This window comes from Lepidochelys kempii, chromosome 8, assembly GCF_965140265.1.
Source record: "Lepidochelys kempii isolate rLepKem1 chromosome 8, rLepKem1.hap2, whole genome shotgun sequence".
Taxonomy (NCBI): Eukaryota; Metazoa; Chordata; order Testudines; family Cheloniidae; genus Lepidochelys; species Lepidochelys kempii.
This window is the reverse complement of record NC_133263.1, coordinates 24,532,743-24,551,368: the sequence shown is the minus strand read 5'-3', so window position 1 is coordinate 24,551,368 and position 18,626 is coordinate 24,532,743. Positions and strand designations below refer to the sequence as shown.

At 39.1% G+C, this 18,626-nt stretch overlaps 1 protein-coding gene across 6 annotated transcripts in view; it reads right to left on the bottom strand.

Annotated features, from left to right (window-relative positions):
- Window positions 1-1,232: 1,232 nt before the first annotated feature.
- The window catches only part of GABRA6 (gamma-aminobutyric acid type A receptor subunit alpha6), a 31,415-nt gene continuing 14,021 nt past the window's right edge, over window positions 1,233-18,626 (bottom strand). For 5 of the 6 annotated variants that reach the window (XM_073355909.1, XM_073355904.1, XM_073355906.1 and 2 more), the window contains 2 exons: window positions 9,312-9,554; window positions 1,233-3,010 (listed from right to left, as the gene is read on the bottom strand). In XM_073355909.1, coding sequence (XP_073212010.1) covers window positions 2,960-3,010; window positions 9,312-9,554 — 294 coding nt within the window. In that variant the 3' untranslated portion in view covers window positions 1,233-2,959. Of the gene's footprint in view, window positions 3,011-9,293; window positions 9,555-18,626 lie in introns of those variants that run through there. The other variant, XM_073355905.1, reaches the window with a different exon arrangement.

Genomic DNA, 18,626 nt, shown 5'->3' with positions numbered 1-18,626 from the left:
TGGGGGAGCAGTCAGGAAGGAGAGGAAGGGTTGGATGGGGCAGCTGGGGGCAGTCATGGGTGGAGGTTCCGGGGGTGGTCAGGGGACAGGGTGCAGAGGGGCGTGGATGGGACAGGAGTCCTGAGGGGGACTGTCAGGGGCAAGAAGCTGGGAGGATCAGATAGGTGGCAGGGGCTGGGCCACGCCTGGCTGTTTGGGGAGGCACAGCCTCCCCTAACCGGCCCTCCATACAATTTTTGCAACCCGATGCGGCCCTCAGGCCAAAAAGTTTGCCCGCCCCTGGCCTAGAAGGACCAGGAGGTGATATGGGTGAATAGGGAGCCAGCAGGCCAATTAAGAAGGCTTACCTGCTTCCTTTGAGGGTAGTGCTGGGATGAAGGAGCTAACTCAGAACCAGGCCAGGTTCGGTCCAATGTGGTCCTTGGCTTATAGCACTGCAGCCACATGTGTGTCTTTTATTTTTGTTTGCCCATTTAAAAGAATGGATAGCCAGATTCTACGCAGTTATGAGTTAACCATTTAAGGATTGTATGCTGAGCTTATAGTACAGACCACCCCCGTCTGGACCAGTTGCTACTCCTTGTAAACTGAGGCAGAGAGCACCTGCCATCCCACACCCCAGGACAAGGGGGTGCAATAGTGGTGAGTGGAACTACTTACAGCACCACTGTCTAGTTCCTACTATTCCTATTTCAATGGTTCACATCTTATAAAAGCAGTGTACATGTAGTAGTAATTATGAGCAGGATTGTTCCTCCTTTAGAAAATGCAAGGGAAAATTAACTACTTCCCTTAATTTCTTTTAATTTGAGCTACATATGCTCAAGTGTCCAAGCAGATACACAGAGGCAACTGCTGTTCACCCTGTACAGGTAAGAAAGAAATCCCACTGAAGTCAGATGAACAGAATTTGGGCCCATACTATACAGAATATATATGGGTCAAAACCTGAGAGCTCAACGTCAGTTGTGAAGGCGCTAATATGTTATTTCCAAGTTTAGATAAGTTTCATTGAATGAACCTATAGATTAAAACACTGTAATCAGGGGGAGCTGTAGGTGTCAAGCACATTTTTTCAAAGGCATTTGAAAGGATTTGTTTCACAGCTTATGTTTAGATTGAGTTATTTTAACTAAAACAAAGATAAATACAAAATTAAGCTTTTTTCAATTCCAGTTTAGCTTTCCCTTCACCTTTATACATTTATATTTTATAAACAAGGCTGTCCAAAATTATTTTGAAACCTGTGGTAGATTACTCACAGGGGTGTGTATTATTAATATAAACGTGTTTGTAAAGCAAAAATGACTACAGTTACACAAGCCAAATATCCACATTAAAATACAAATAACCTTTGGGCCCCTGAAATGCAGTTTGTTCTTTGTCAAGTAAATATATTTACAAATTATAAAATACAAAGTTGGGGGGGTCCGTGTTTAATGAAGATATTGTATGGAGACTAAAAATGGGGAAAGCTTTCACAATTCTGGTTTCAGAGCAAATGGGAAATAATTCAGTACACTTACAAGTACATTCAAACATGCCAGTCTGTTGCCTCTGGAATAAAATAAACTGCATATAATGACATCTCTGTGTGTCGGCTGCAATTACTATATCAGCCCAAGTGTACTGAGCATGAAACTTACTCCACCCACATAAAGTACACACAGGTGGAGGCTGAAATTGAACTAAGGATCTGACCTAGTGTTAGCTGTCTGGTTGCCAGACCAGGAGAAGCTACATGCCTATTAAAATAGGGGGAAGGTAGACAACTAAAGCCAGATCCTAAGATGGTGTAAATTGGCATAGCTCAAGTGAAGTCAGTGAAGCATGGAGAACTTACAAGAGCTGAAAATCTAGTCCCTGAATATTAACTAGTGATAAAGAGGTTTGGTTTAGATGAAACAAGAAATCCTTTGCAATGCTTAGATCTATGAACAGCACCTAATCCCATTCATTTTAATTCCATTTAGTTTAACAACAGTTTAATATAAATGTGGGAGTTCTTAGTTTATTTCTACTGCATGTTGTTCTCAGTGCCTACCAGTATCCACTGGGCTTGCTAGAAAGAAGGCTCAGGTTTTATTTCATGGGGTAAGTTCTCTCCAATTACATTCTTAAATAACAAGGGTAATGGAGATGAAGGGTGGGTATATAATAAAATGTCAGAAAGCAAAGAAATATGTAACATAAATACTACAACAAAGACTAGACCTTTCTTTGTTACAGGAGTGTGAATCAAATTGTAAATACCTTCAAATCTAATGGGGATGAAAGTGACACTAAACTTGCTGGTAGTACTTATCTGTGTATTGGCAAGATAAAGTGCAATATCCTAATTTACGAGATCAGATTCATAAGCAATGGTTTACATGTCCTGTTCCATTCTGCTTGGCATATGGTTTTGGATTTTTTTTACAACAGTGTATGAATCTTCATTTAAAGTTTACATTTAAACAAGATGATAAAAACAAGGATACAAACAAATGTGCAGCATTCATCATGAAAACCAGAGAGGGTTCCGCCCTCTTTGACAGGACAGCTCAACAGATATTAGGTGTAAATTGACAACAGCCCTATTGACTGCAATGGAGCAGAGCCTACTCACGCTAGCTCAGAATCAGGTTTTCATTAGTACCCTTAAAAGTACTTAAGGGAGATGTTACAAGGAATCTCAATTTTGGTTCAAGATTTACCTTCAAACATTCATAATAGAATTAGAACAAGTATAATACCCAGTCCTAAACCATTTAACAAAATAAGAACTTGAGCTTGCACTCTGAATCAACACCTTAGATAGTCTGTCCCTTCAAGCGGCCAAGAGTCTACATTTCCCGATGGTGTCCCACATAAAGACATGATATTTTACATTTACAGCAGGCAGAGATAGACACTCATCCTCTGAAGTCACTGAGCTCTACAAGACGGCCAGTGATTTGTCAAAGCGGTGTTGCACATATCAGTTGGGCTGGTAGTCATTCCGAAGATGCATTGCAGTGGGTTCAAAAAACTGGAAGAAAAGATACAAGGGAAATTTCAGTCATGTGCTGCCAACAATGCAGTCAATCAACAACACAACTTAGCTATTGATTCGCAGCTGCCTCAGCAGGCTTAAACCAGCAACATATTGTAAGGAAGAATCTTCTCAGGATTAGAAACAATGTTCACTACTGGGATCAGCAAAGCTGAATTCTAAGTATGCATGCTAATGACTCTGGTTAGTTCTTTTGCAGTTCATTTTATTTTCCAGTGGTTAAAATGAAGCATGATATTATATACATTCCAAGGGTCAGCGAGGTTTTATGAATGTTAACATATTATACATGGGAATGGGCAACAGGGGATGGATCACTTGATGATTACCTGTTCTGTTCATTCCCTCTGGGGCACCTGGCAGTGGCTACTGTCAGAAGACACGATACTGGGCTAGATGGACCGTAGATCTGACCCAGTATGGCCGTTCTTATGTTAAACGCCTTTCCAGTTCTCACACTTCTTTCTGCTGGTCTATCCACTCTGCTGCTCCTAAAATCAATTCCTCACTCACATCTCCGTGGAGTTTCTGCATCACATTCCAACTCTACATCTTTGCCTTTAAGCCCCTACAAAGCTTCCTTCCTCTACCCCACCATGCTCATCTCCAGGTATGCGCATAACAAAAACAGCCAGAGTTACAATATGGAGGTTAAAAAAAAAAACCCACCACAATTTGGGAAGGGATATAAATCCTCATTCTTCAGGTCATAAATCAGACTCTTACTGATTGTGAAAGATGGAGAAAGATTCCTTTGGGGCAGATGTTCCCATAACTGCCCACTGCAGGGCTTCTTGCACCTTCCTCTGAAGCAGCCAGCCAATGTCAGAGACTGGACACTGGAGCAAATGGACCACTAGTCCAAATTTTTAATGGCAATGGCTATCTTTCTCATACATTATTAATTGCACTTTGGTTTTGGACAGTATGTCTCATATAGAACTGCGTGAACAAAGTTTATTTGGGGGAATTTATTATCCCTCGCATATTATTTCCAATAGTTAGGATTATTTCAGGACTAGGGCAGCTTTTGCTGAAGCAACCAATATTTTTTTTCAAATTTGTTAGATTCTCCACTCATAAATCCCTGTATCTGACTTGTCTGTCCTGGTGGTTTTGGAATGCTGCCTGCCACTGTACTCAGCGGATGAGTGTGTGCATGCAAATACAGTTGGCAGTATTCCAGTGTCATGTAGGTATGATGAGAAAGTTATATTCTGATATTTTGCAGCTAAATTAATTACAAATTGACCTTATATAGAAAGGAAATAAGTCCTCTTAAAGTAGTAGTTTTAATGCTTTGATTTTTCACATTATAAATGGTACATCCATGCTGCTGCAGTTAAACATCTGTCAGATTTATAACTGAAATGCTATCTTTGCAGAGGCTTATAACATGGCTACCAAAATTCATTTTGGTCTAGAAACTGACATCTGTGGTTTCAGGATTTTTTTATATAAAACATTACAAACACTTCAATTTTCCTGTTACGAATTGCATGAGAGGAAAAAATCAGTGTGATTCTAAAATCACTAACTGTAAAGCCAAGCAAACAGCAGGCAGAACATTGTGTTAGCTTCATTTCACAACTCTGCTGATACAACTGTGGCCCTGCAACACCACTGCTACTCCAGCCCTGAACAGGTGTTGAGCAATAATGTCCAAGTGTGTCAAAAATACCAAACTGTGTAGTGGTTTTATGATATGGATAATTGCTATTTAAGGACAAAGAAAACTCATTTTCACTCATGATCTAGCCAAGATGTGAATCATTTCTCTTTACCCTATTTTCTTCATGAACAAAAACTTCCCCAAATCATCTTGTTTTAACTTGCATTTGCTTTTCTTTCATTTCAGAGGGTTCTGTCATTTTACTTAAATGTAATGTAGGCCTGGGCATAAGTAAGTTATTTGCCTCATTTCTTAGTGAGCATGATGGGCGAGGTAAATTGATCAGTTGGCTAGAGACAGGATGTCTGCATTAGCTGAGATAAGGGGGAATTTCAGGGTACCATTTACAACAGACAAGATAAGCCTGAAATGTAAGATGAGGTAAAAAGTAGGTCGTGCGTGCACAATGTGTGGACAAAGCATGCTGTACTGGGATTGATTCCTGCAGAGTAACCAAACCAATCCGGAAGCGTGTGATGCACTGTATTGTTAAGAATGCTAGTGTTGGCAAAGATGTATGTAAGGAAAACTTTTGCCTATACCCACCCCCTATACTTGAATCTGATCAACTCAGCATAGCTTTGATGTATGCAAAATAAAGGAGCCTGAGTGATGAGACTGGAGTCAAAATGACTTCTTTGGTAACCGTGTGGAAGAGGTCTCAGGGGACCCCCAACATAGATCAAACTAGCAATTTTACAAAAAATTTGCTAAACTTATTTGTGAAATTCTCTGATCCAGCTGAGTTGTACTTGGCACAGGACCAGTAAGGGGGAGAGGGTCTGGCATTACACCATTTATGCAACCCCCATTCCTGATGTCATGAATTATCAACTGCATAAAACAAACCAGCTTGGAAGGCTGCCAGGGTCTGTTCAAGCACCCAGAGTTCAGCTGGATTCAGTAACGTCCCAGTGCACCAACTTTCCCCAGCCATGCGCCATAATCCAGATTTTAGGAGGACTGTACAACATAGGACCTGCTGTGTCAGCACTCTGCCATCAATGGATTCCTCTCTCTAGGAGAAATCCTCCAATGCTTGGATCCACTGGTATATCGCTGCCTTGAACAGATGGATTGGTATAAAGGAACCATAAATTTATCCTGTGGCATTCTGTGACCAATGGGCATAAATGCTCAGTTACAGTTTTTAGCTTGTTGAAGTTGATATGATTTATGTATACATTAGGACAACATTTTTCCCTTGATCACTTTGTTTGTATTTATAGTATATTTTTCCCTTGTGGTATTTTCTATTGTTCTGCATATATAAACAACATTCAGAATACGTAAACATGGGAAGGCACTTCTTTCAATATACAAAAATCTAATTATTGCATTTGTGCATTTAATATTTTTATTTTTTCCTTTTTAATTGCGTTTTCCAGAATTATACTGTTCTCTAATAAGAAAATTATTTAATGATAATGATTTAACATTTATAAAGCACTGCACCTCATTATGAATCCCGAAGTGCTTTACAAATTTTATTAACTGACACACCATGCAAACTATACAGGGATCACTTCATTCACCGCTAAAATGCAGCCACTTATGATTTGGGCAATAAGCAGTAACTATTTGATAGTGCACAGCAATGCTTCCCAAAAGTCTAGGGGACAGATCTTCAGCTGGTGTAAATCAGCATGGCTCCACTGACTTCAGTGTAACTATGCGGATTCACTCCAGATGAGGGTCTGACTCCAGGTCATGAGGTAAAGAAGAATACTGTAGCCTACTGAAATAAAAAAAAGAATTTGGGCAGACTATATAATGATCTGAATTGGAAAACAACCAAGACATCTGTGTTAACACACCTGCACTTACAAAAAGTGCCATGGGTCTTTATTACAAGTGAACCAGAGCTCGTTGTTAAGTCTCATCTAAAAAATGGTTGGTCAGTTTCTCAGCTAGTACAAAGTAGCATCATTCCGTTGACCTTGCTCAATGGAGCTACACCCAGTTTAAATCAGCTGAGGATCTGACCCAGTAGTTCTAGCCCCACACTCTCCCCCATAAAACATACTGGAGCAATCTTGACTGACTACAGACTAAAGGGGTAAAAGTACCATTTTCAGAAACAACAACACCACTTATTGCAACACCTATTGTATGATTTCCTTAAAGGTCTCCCATTCAACTACTTATCCAGACTACCCTTGCTTAGATTATGAGATCTGACTGTACAAAGTGGATTTATTTTTTAAAAAATGCAAACACACATGCAAGCTGTTATTAATTTGTGAAGCCCAAGTGATAAATAATTAAAACTATAACTTCATAAGGTCCATATTACAGTGATCTAGATCTCCTGTCGGCCCTAATCCTGCAAAGCATTTAAACGTGTGTAACTTTGCTCTATGATTAGTGAAACTATTCACTGGTTCTGCAAAGCATTTAAGCACATTCATGACTGGGGTCACTAGTCCCTGATAATATTACTATACAGAATGTGCCAGAGTGTTTGCACATGAAATGGATATTTGGATAATATTAAGGTATTTATTTTTTTTAAAAGATGTCATAAATAACTGATTTTAAAAAATCTAATAAAACTGGATTGTTATATCAAAATGTGCATAGTTTGCTTCTTTTTTTGGAAAAGAAAGGCTCTATGGACTGAATGTGCCACTTCCGTAAAGTAGATGCAAGTCTACTGACTAATCTCCATTGACTTCTTATGCAAGTTATACACTGGTCCAATGTAGCGAGGGTGTGAAAAATATTAATGACGTTCAAAGATATTGTGGCAGGATTCAATTTGTTAAATCAATTTATTTCAGTAGCGTATCCCTGTTTAGTAACTTTGGGCCTAATCCTGCAATTGAGTTGAATTGGCCTGTTTATATGGCCTGGGCTTTGCAGAATTCACTTATGCCTTGAGTAGAAAAGATTAATATAGCAAAACGACTACAGGCATTTGAAGCAATAATGACAAGTTAGTGAGATGGTATAGTAGATTATAATTCTAACAATGAATATCAAAGCCATTATTCTTCACACATGAGTAAACGAAAAGCAAAATGTAATTTACAGAGAGGTGTCTGAAAAATACTGAAACACTAAGTGTCAATAGTCTCCCTTTTTGTAGTTCTGCTTTAGGATTTTTGCCATACTATAAGGCTAGTATTGAAAAGAATTTCTCAGTTGTGTGTGCCTTTTTGGGAGCATTTAAAAGTGACACATGAAAAATTATTGCAGTCAGCACAATTTGAGATGCCTTTGAAAAGTCTAGGGTTAATATTTATGGTAATATACCTGGTTCAACTTAAATTTTCCATAGCTACTGTGGGAAAACAACAATAGTCTTTCATTTTCCATACCTCAGTTTAGAATTTCAGAGCGAGATCCTCATCTGGTACAAATCAGAACAGCTCCAGTAAAGTCAGTGGAGTTTATACCAGTTTGCAATAGCTGAGGATCTGCCCCCCAAACTCTCATACTACCAGTTCATGTAATTATGTATTTTATATATTTGTTTTAGGGGAACCTGAATATTTCTGATTGGTGTGTGTGTGTGTGAGAGAAAGAGAGAGAGAAGTATATATGTTTTCGCTCTCTGTTGTGTATTCAGTATTGTCCAAATGTGGCCATTCTCTCTGTAACTCTCACACACAGAGCAGAGTATATTCATAACACCCAGTGGAATGTATTAGGTGTTCAAAGACAACATGGCAACAAAGTAAACACCTCATGGTTTGTATCATTCTTTTGTCCCATCTGCTGCATTTAGGTGAAAGAGAGTAAATTCAAAGGAGAATTTAAGCTACTAGAAGAAAGATTTAGGGTTTTAATGACTGTCTGGAAATGATAAACTAATCATTGACAGATTATCCCAGAAGCATTTAATTTGCATCATATGCATCTTTTCCATGCCACCTAGGAATGAGGCTGGGAATACGAAGGACAAGACATTGTGCCATTTAATGCAGATAAGACTAAATCTTTTAAACAGAGTTATGCAAAGGGGGACGGGGTGTGGAGGGGTGGGAGTATGTGCCTGTGTGTATTCAAACTTTATTGAGGTAAAAAGATGCACCAGGGTTTTTATATATAGATAGGTAGATAGATATAGATATAAATTAATGATGGAACAATATTTAGAGAGTGTACAATGCAAGTGCAGCCATTTTCCCCCTACTGTTTAATGTTTAGAATGCATCTTAAACTTTCCTTTTTTTTAAGAGACCATGCAAAATAAACTCATCATCTTAAGACAATCATAGGCTATATTAGGGTTCTTATCTCCTTCATTGCACTGCTTCAACAAATACTATGCCATTCCCTGTCACACCTAGCAAGATTAAGTGATGAAAGAAATAAAATTATATATATATTTTTGCTAGGAATACAATCTTAGACAACTGCTCCCAACCTGCTCAAAGTATGTTGAAAGAAAAGGTTTTAATTTCTCCCCTATGAATAATATTACTTCCTTGTCTTCAACACACCATTCTCACTGGCTGCTAATATGTATTATTAAAAATTTCTATGCTGCAAAGAACTGAGTAACTGAAGTTCCAAGGCTGAATTAAAAAGAATGCTGGCCCCCAAAGCATACTTCCATTCTGTAACAGTTGAATGCAATTAAATGCTAGTACTCACTTCCATAGTATCCTTTGAAAGATAAACAACCCAATATACCAGGTTGAATCCTGCAAATGCCACTGGAAAGAGGATCCTGGAATATTGGTCTATTTTACTAGTGCCTCCGAGTGCTGGTGGGGGAATAGATATCGGTTGACTTTGAGATGCACTATTGGATATTATGCTGGCTTCAGGAGACTGGTCCATCTGAGAGGTTGTGGAGTTCATTCGCTTCTTCAGGTTGCAATTGGAGTCAGAATGCTGTAGGGAGAAAACATTACCAGATTCTCAGCTGTGAGATTTGAGACACATAGTTGCAGTTTCTTTCAACATACTGAAATTAGGCTTCCTCCTGCCTTTCTTCTTGGTTTTCTGAGGGTTTTTTTTTTGTATTCCTCTTTGCACAGTTTAAAGTAGTCACAAAAATAATACACATAGACATGCTAATAGCCAGAGTCAGTCCACAGGTGTATATTTGTGCACCACTCTCATGACATGAAAGATACATGCAGATATCTCAGGCAATATTTGGCTCAGAGCTTTGATAGAAGCTGATAGCAGAAAAAGGTTCTACGTATAATGTTGTGCTACCATTATTATATATGGGGGTTGGGTGAGGGAAAGACAATTGATCAGAAGAGAAACCAGAGAGAAAAGACAGATGAGAGAACACAGAAGAAAAGAGATTAAATAGACATAAATACTTCTCTTCTACGTCAGTGCCTCAGCTTATAAGGCCAAATTCTACCCTCAGATATGCGCACACAAATCCCATTGGTTCCAACAGAAGTTGTATACAGATGGCTGAGGACAGACATTTTCTCTAAAAGTAGGATTTTTTTTTAGAACTGCCACTTTTTTATAGCATAATCTATGTTTAATAAAAATGAAACCCTGCTGTTTCTCATAATTTGCAGAATAGCACTGGCCATCACTGATCACTGACATTAACATCTGTTCTTCCATTGTTCCCCTTGCCAAACTACCCCTTTCCGAACCCAACCAGGCCATGAAATCCATAAAATTCAGACAGACCCACTGATGCATTCTGTGTTTGCCTTCCTTATAAAGGATCCAGACAATGCCCAGTTCATTGTCAAATGTTTTCCTACCCTGTTTGATTCAGAAAGACTGAAAACAGGTTGACTGTGCTTATTAAGCATGGATGAACTCTCCTGGGGCTCCTTAACCACCAAGGAGATATTCTATGCTCAGTTCTATCTTAATTCTCTCTCAATTCCTGCCACTGAAGTTTTTCTACCATGTGAGTCTGTTATTTGTTATTTATATTACCTTAGCAAGTAAGAGCCTTAGTCATAGACAAGAATCCTATTGTGCTGGTTGCTGTAGAAACACAGAACAAATGACAGACCATACCCCAAAGAGTTTACAATCCAGTGGATTCACTGATACTGCTCAGTTCTGTCTACTATCATCATAGCTAGGCTTGAGGCTTACAGAAACTGAGGAAGGAAGGTGTCCCAAAAACCTATGTTTCAGGGTTATGGATAAAAATATTGGCACTTAAATTGAGTATAATCTCTGTGGATGTGAATTAGTGAAAACCTACAGAGCTTTTTCCATCATCCTCTGCAGAAACAGAATGACTGAAAGTGATGACTGAAGTCTTCAACAATTTAAATATCATTAGATTAAGAATACTTGTATTGTAAAACAGTGTTGTGAGATTACTTCTTCACACAATGCACAGTCCAAGCACAGTCAGCCTGCAGCACTCTTTGGCAGGGGATGTTGTGCAGGCTAAAAGTATAACTGGGTTAAAAAGAGAATTAGATAAGTTTATGGAGGATAGGCCCATCAATAGTTATTAGCCAAGATGGTCAGGGATGCAACTCCATAATCTGGGTGTCTTCTAACTGCCAGCAACTGGGACTGGACAACACTTGCCCTGTTCTTTTCATTCCCTCTGAAGTATATGGCACCGGCCACTGTCAGAAGTCAGGAGACTGCGCTAGATGGACCACTGTCTGACCCAATATGGCCATTTCTATGTTTTTATATTTGCATTGTGTAGCACAGTAAAATGCTGTTGGCTGTCTAATTTTGGTGACAAAACTCTGCAAAATTCGTTATTTGGACATTTATTTTTATGACAATCATTCATTTAAGAACATCCCAGTGTCTTATTGTAGAAGTTTTATGGCTTGATTCTTCAGCTGCACTATGCATTGGACTTCATTTCAATGCAGAAGCTGCAGGATTGGGCCTTTAGCATATTAAGAGATGAGCATATGTTGAAACAGTTATTCTATTCGATGGTAATCTATAGTTAATATCATGCACTTACGGATAACCAGATAACCTGGTATTGACAATATGTCTTATGTTTGCTAAACAAAAGGGATGTAAAAGAATTATCTTCTTAGTATTCCGTATCACTGCTAGAGTATGAAAGAGAACCGCACACTTCTCACAAAGGCCAGATTCTGCTCATGGATGCACATGCTGATTTCCCATTAAAAATCGATGGAAGTTGTGCATGTGTATCCTCCTGCAGAATTTGGTCTAAAAAGACAAACAGAAGGCAGTGGGGAAAAATAAGCTTCTATTTGCACAATAGATAATGCTTTTTTTCTCTCTCTCTCTCTGTTTCTACCCCCCCCCCCCGCCCCCGTTTCTTTCCTGAATCCCAAGCCCCCTGCCCACACTATGTCAAGTAACTGAAGAGTAACATGTTTTGCAGATGGATTATCAGTGGCATACATACTGTGGGGCTATGTCTATCTGGAACACAGATGTTTGATTTTTGTATTTTCCAGTTACACTGCAAGCAGCACACAGGTTTGAAGGGGGGATCATCCACAGATGTGTCACAGAAAAAGAAAGAGGGTTATCCATGTGCACTGGCACTAATCATAATAATCCTTCTCTCTAAACAGACTGACTGTTTGAGCCTGAGCTATTACTTTCGCTCAGAGTCACTATCCCATTCTGCTTTTCTGCCCTGCTTTCGAAACTGCAATGTTGCTAGACACACAATGTGGTTTGTCTTAGCTTTAGTCTTTCCCCAGTGCAGGAGAATTCTTTTTAAAAAGTGTTTGTTATTTCATCATATCACTTGTCAATAAACAGCATTCTGACATATATAGATCAGACCAAATTCTGCCTTGAATTACACTGGTATAAATCAGGATTCAGTACACTGAAGTCGTGGAGGTACCATGGTGTCTAGCTGGTCGAAATGGGTATATCTACACAGCCCAGGTAAACAGACTTAGGCTAGTGGGGCTCACAAGAGTGTTCTAAAAATAACTGTGTGGACACTGCTTTGAAGTTGCTGCTCAGGGCTGCTGCTTAGGCTCCAAAGCCCATCCCAATTCCTAGGCTTCAGAGCCAAAGTTCCAGCCCAAGCTGCAACTTCAAACCGCTGTTTCTAGAGTACTAGCCAAGTCCTGCTAGCCCCAGTCTGTCAACCCAGGCTGGGAAGCTCGCTCCCCCAGGGTGTGTAGACATCCATAGTGAAAAGAAAAATAGGCCCACTGTTTGCTGATGATGCTTTGGCAGAAGGTACACTAACTTTCCTTCTATTCCTCCCTTGTTAATGCAAAGATAGGAAATCCCTTTGTATAAGGAGTTGGTTGAGGGGAGGGAAGGTGGTGATTTTGTCAATGGGTTTATTAAATCTTTGTTATATTTACATTGCTACAAGGCTGGGTTATCTGCAGGTACTTGCCGGAGGTTGTTTATTGGAGGGTGTATTTTTAAGAGTGAAGTATTCCCAGAGCATGGTGTGGCCAGTTCTTTATTTAGTATAGCACAAATTTTAAGAAATGAGTATCCCTAACCATAGGTGCTGGAACGAGGGCGGGGGGGGCAGGGTTGCTGCCACATCCCCCTGGCTTGAAGTGGTTTCCATCATATATAGGGTTTACAGTTTGATTCAATGGCTCTCAGTACCCCCACTATACAAATTGTTCCAGCACCGCTGTCCCTACATGCCATGAAAGAACATGCTCTTCACATCAGATGATGATACAATTGGGGGATTTTTGCCACCACAAAATACAGGAGATTCCTTTTATTTTAACTTCTCCCTTACTTTCAAGGGCCCACCTGTATATCTTCATTTAGCATTGCATTCACAGAATCCTTGATCACAGATTCAAGGTGGAATATATTAATTAGTCCCAATTCTTGGGTCCTGTTGAGCTGTGCTCAGCAGAAGACATAAAAGGAGAGAGACAAGATAGTTTTATGCTCCCAACCCTGGACCTAGGCAGTGGCTGGATGGCAACTGGAGCAATTAAAAGGAGCATCCGATTGCTTTAAGTTACACCTCAGTGGCCTATTCCAGCAACCAGGAAACATTATTGCTCCAGCAGTTAATGGCCGGTTCCTTGGACATCCCCCACACACTGAGGAACATGAGGTAGAGCTGGTATAACTCTCTGGAGGGGAAACCTCAAATAGCTGCTTAAACCAAATTAAAGATTCCTGTTTGCTACTTAAGCAATGCAAAAGGGGCAGATAGAAGCCTAGGACTTGGTCTGATGTGTTGCAATGGACTGTCTTTACCAACACTATCATTGTAAATTATTCTCCAGTTTATAATACAACTTTTTCTCAGCTACCAATGAAGACTACCCAGAGACCCTGGCCAAAGGAAGAGCAGCAAGAGGAGGCAACAACCTGTGGCTCTCATTCAAATTAAATTGATAAAGTTTGTGTGGGGGGATGGGGTTCTGTGACAGCTAAGCTCTGAGTAGTTGCTGCAGTTATTAATTTTCTCTATTTGGATTTTCCCTTTTGAGAGTTTTCTTTGACAAGGAGCATTGAGCTTAGGGTGCAGTGGTGAAATTTGCCCAAAACACTAAACAGAAAATATATGAACTATTACAACTAGCAAGCTATGTTAATCCCTGATTTTATGGACTAGAATAAAGCAAACTTGTCCAGCGCACCTAAGACAAAATCTCAAACACTGTTAGCTGAGTTGACAAATTGCAAAAGAAACTGGCTTCTTTACATGGCCTCTTTGCTGGCAGTGCAGATTTGTGATGTTGCAGCACAATGAAAAACATTGCCCCATGCCTGCAGTCTGACCCATGCGTGTGGACCTTTGCACAATGACTCAAAACTAAACAGGAGGTGCTGTATGGCATAGAGTAGTAAGGTGCAGTCTAGGACTAACTAAGGTCATACAACTAAACTAATTTATACTCTTTGGATGCCCACAAAGCAGCCACGAGTCTATTCCATCCAGATACTGATCTCCCTCAGTTCTCATTGACTTTGCTAGGGTTTTCTTGGCACAACTCAGGAGGCTCTCAGCAAATTGCAGGATCAGGCCCTTACCTCCAGTTAGAAAAGATAAAGCAAATACCGCTTTGGAATGTATGCAATTCTGTGTTCCAGCCTTCTCTGTTTTTACAAGAATGCTGTGTGCGTATTATTAATTTTGTGTGTATACTTTTCTCTGGATATTTTTAATTAAAAATCACTTTGAAATTATCTATGAATCTGCCTTCCTTTCTACTGCGGATATGTGATTTTGCTGTCAGTGCAGCTTGTAGCATGGCACTAAAATGAGCATCTTATGTATGTGCCTGGATACAACAAACTTTAAAACAATTCGTACTTGTTCTTATTGCTGTCTTCTTTGCTCACTTAAGATTATGTACTTTTCCTGTCAGTACAGTGAAGTAAAAAGAAAATAATGGCAATAAACTCTAAACTTTCAGATAGAAAAATGTGATGGTTCTTATTTCCTTTATAATTTACTAGGCTAAGGATATAGAATTTTGCTGTCATCACACTGGAATAAAAATGAAATTAGTGCCAAAGCTCAATATGCCTGGACAAGCATTAAAGAAGAAAAAAGCATATCTCCTACTATTTTCCCCCTTTCCTTCCTATGAATATGTGACATTCCTACCAGTGCTACACAATATAAATGAAATCACTAACTAGTGGCCTGAAATCCTCAAAGATTATTCAAGAGCCTAACTTCCATTACAAGTGTTAGGTACCTGACTGTTTTTGAGGATCTGAACCCTAGACACTATAAAACTTAGATAATAATAATTAATAATTGATAAAGCTTTCTTTCTTATTTTTGTTTGTTGACCTAATGGCAAAAGGACTCTAAGGACACTCTTTTAGATCCCAGTGACACAGATATACATTTAAAACCAAAACACCATTGAAAATATTAAATCTATTTCCAAATTGGGCCAGATTACTGAGCCTTTACTCACACTGGTGAACACTTACTCATACGAGTAGTTCCAATGAAGTCAACAAGACCAACCTTTTGAGTAACTGCTTACCAGTCAGTATAAGAGGTTCACTGTCTGGCCCTCGATTTAATAACCTTCTCTCCAAAGTTCTACATTGCTCCCAACATCTGTTGATTCCATCACCAACATGTAAAACAGGTAAGGAATTGGCATAGTTGGGTCCACAGCTGTTACTAACACTATTAACATCTGCAGAAGAAACACAGAACTCCAACATCACATCTCAGCAGGTAAAAAAAGGCTCTTTTAAAGATTTACGATCTTGCTATATCAATGCAGTTCCATGATACGACACATCAAAATGCAGATTGACACTGCAGAGCCTCTGACAAAATATATTTATTTTATGTTATTTATGTTAAATGATTAAAGCCACATTTTGCTCTTAGATACACTGGTGATTCCAGATTCCAGCAATTTAAATGGAATAATTCTGAAATGGCCCCTGTGGAACTGTGAGCAGAAGGCAGTCTCTCCACTTACTTTGTGCAATCTTTGCAGCTTTTATACAAAAACAACTGATATTCCTTCATTCCTGTGCAATCATATTTGTTTTGTCCTATTTTAAGATGTGCTGCTGTGACTACTGAGATCAGACTGCAATACTGTGCAAAAATGTGTAAATGCTAGTGGGGGAAAACCCTCATATCTTGAAATGCAAGACATTTAAAATATATTTGTGTTTGATTTCAGCTGTCTCTTCTCTCTCCCATCCCTATTGCCCAGCTCTGTAGCTCTAGGAAACATTGAAGACATGTGGATACAAATGATAATCAGTTACTTGCCCTCTCCTTTCAGCCACATCAGGATACTCATTAAACATGTCCAATATATTCTGATTGATGTAATCACAGGGAACTAAATCCTTTCTACTGGAAAGACATCAGGCTCCTCTACACTTGAGGAATGTTGCTTAAAGACAGAATAAGAATCCTCTGCTGTCTGAGCCATATCACTTTGTGGCTTAGGAAAAAGAGCTGTTTGAAAAAACAAACAGCAAAAAGCTTTCACAAAAATATTGAATTGGAAAGTGTTTTTGTTTGTTTATCAAAATGTCATCAAAAATTCTGACCAGCTCTATATAGGAAATAATCCCTGTTAAACTCTGTGACTGTCATGCTGCAAAAGCTCTTGGATACTGTACAACAGGCATGCACACCAAGTGACTTTGGTCCCTGTCCTTTTCTGTACTGGGGGACCCTGGTTCCCTCTTGAAGTCAATGAGATGCCAGAGGGTTCTGTGAGGCACCCAGGGACCCATGCAACACTTTCAGAATCTGAGCCTACTAAATAAAGAAAGCTGTGAAGAACCAAACAATGTGATTCATATTTAAAACACACACATTTTAAATGGAATACAATCGAAACGCTGCCCTGCTTTCCTATGCTATTGGTACTGAATTTGCTTCTGATATGCTAATTGTAATTGTAATTATAAAAGCAAATGTAATTACTGTAAGAATAAAAATGGGCTTCCATCAGGGTCCAGATGCATTCTCAGCTGGTGGCTGTCATATATTGGAGTGGAATGCCCACAGTTTTGTATTTCACACAGAGATCACCTGCAGCTGACAAATACAATGAGCCAAATTCGGCTCTGAGCTAGCTGAGGGAAATTCATAGTGACTCCTTGGCAACCAGTGAAGTCACTCTGGGTTTTTATCACTTCACTGAGAGCAGAATTCAGCCCACTGTATCTAACAGTCCAAGAACTTATTGGAAGTTTGCAGCAACTCTACTGAGTATGACAAAATAGAATTTGGCCCTGTGCCTTCTCTATTTTTAGATTAGAGGTTTGGTGGAGCATTATGTAATAACATATTAGTAAGAGATTTTGAATAAAAGAGGCATTTAAACAAAATTAACTATCTTAAAGGGTGAGAGGGACACTTTTAATATATTTTGAATGATTTTTGTAGTAGACAAAGTTAGATTTGGAACTGTAAAAAATTGAACGTATTCTGAATCCACTTTAACTTGCTGGGTTTAAAACTATTCAAGCAACTAAAGCTTTCAAATGACTCTGAATTTTCATCAATACTAGATCTTCTCTCTCAGGTCTTGTCTGCTACAATGAAACGTTTGGGTGCAACTATCTCATCGTTACTATACCACCAGTGGAAGTGTTTGTGTAGACAGGGGCATACACACCACCATCTCACTTAGCCTGGTTGGGGCAGGCTTAGAGAACATATTGGCAAAAATGCTGGTGTCTTATTTACCCTGTAACTCACCCCATTATTACCACTAATGAAATTGTATTGGTAGCACTGAATGATTCCCAGTCTAACACAGACACAACCCTTTTATATTTTCTGCTCCTGGACTCTTCAGTAACTAGCCCAACCTTAACATTCTCCATCAGCTTTCACTGTCTAAGGAGTAAGTTCAATAAAGACAGAAGGCAGATAGCACTCTTCCTTCTGACACAAACACTGCTCACTACATTTCTCCTCAAACTCCCAACTGATAAAACTAAACCCCTGGCAATCATCAAAAAACACAAGAAAACCCACCATTATAGTGGAAGAAAGGTTTTTTTTTTTTCTTTGAGGGAGAAATAATAGACCAGAACAAAAAAGTAGACAAGAAGATCTGAGGGCATAAGAAAACGTGAAGATTTTTAATTAAGGGGTTTTTTTTTAATCACATGAACTTGGTGGCTACTTAGGAAGGTGGGGGGTTAGAGAAAAAATTTCCTCTTTAAAACATTGTTGAGGAAGAATAGCACAGGGCCTTGTTAAAAAAAAATCTGAGACACACAGAGGACATCTTAGAAAAGACAGAAAGTCCTGCAACAATATTATACAAGGATCTAGAACAAGAAGAAATAGACTTTGCAGAAATCAGAGAGAAAAGGAACTGTAAAAGAAAGCAATGATATGACTTAGAATCAGATAAGAAGTAAGGAACCAAAGCATAAGAACTGAATAAAAAACAGAAGGGGCAGGATTCTAGAAAGAGAAGGAAAAAGAGACAAGACAAATAGGAGAGTGATATAGCAGTAGTATACAAAACACAGACATACCCTCCTTAATGACATTCTAGATCCTATTAACTCCCCTTGAGCCAG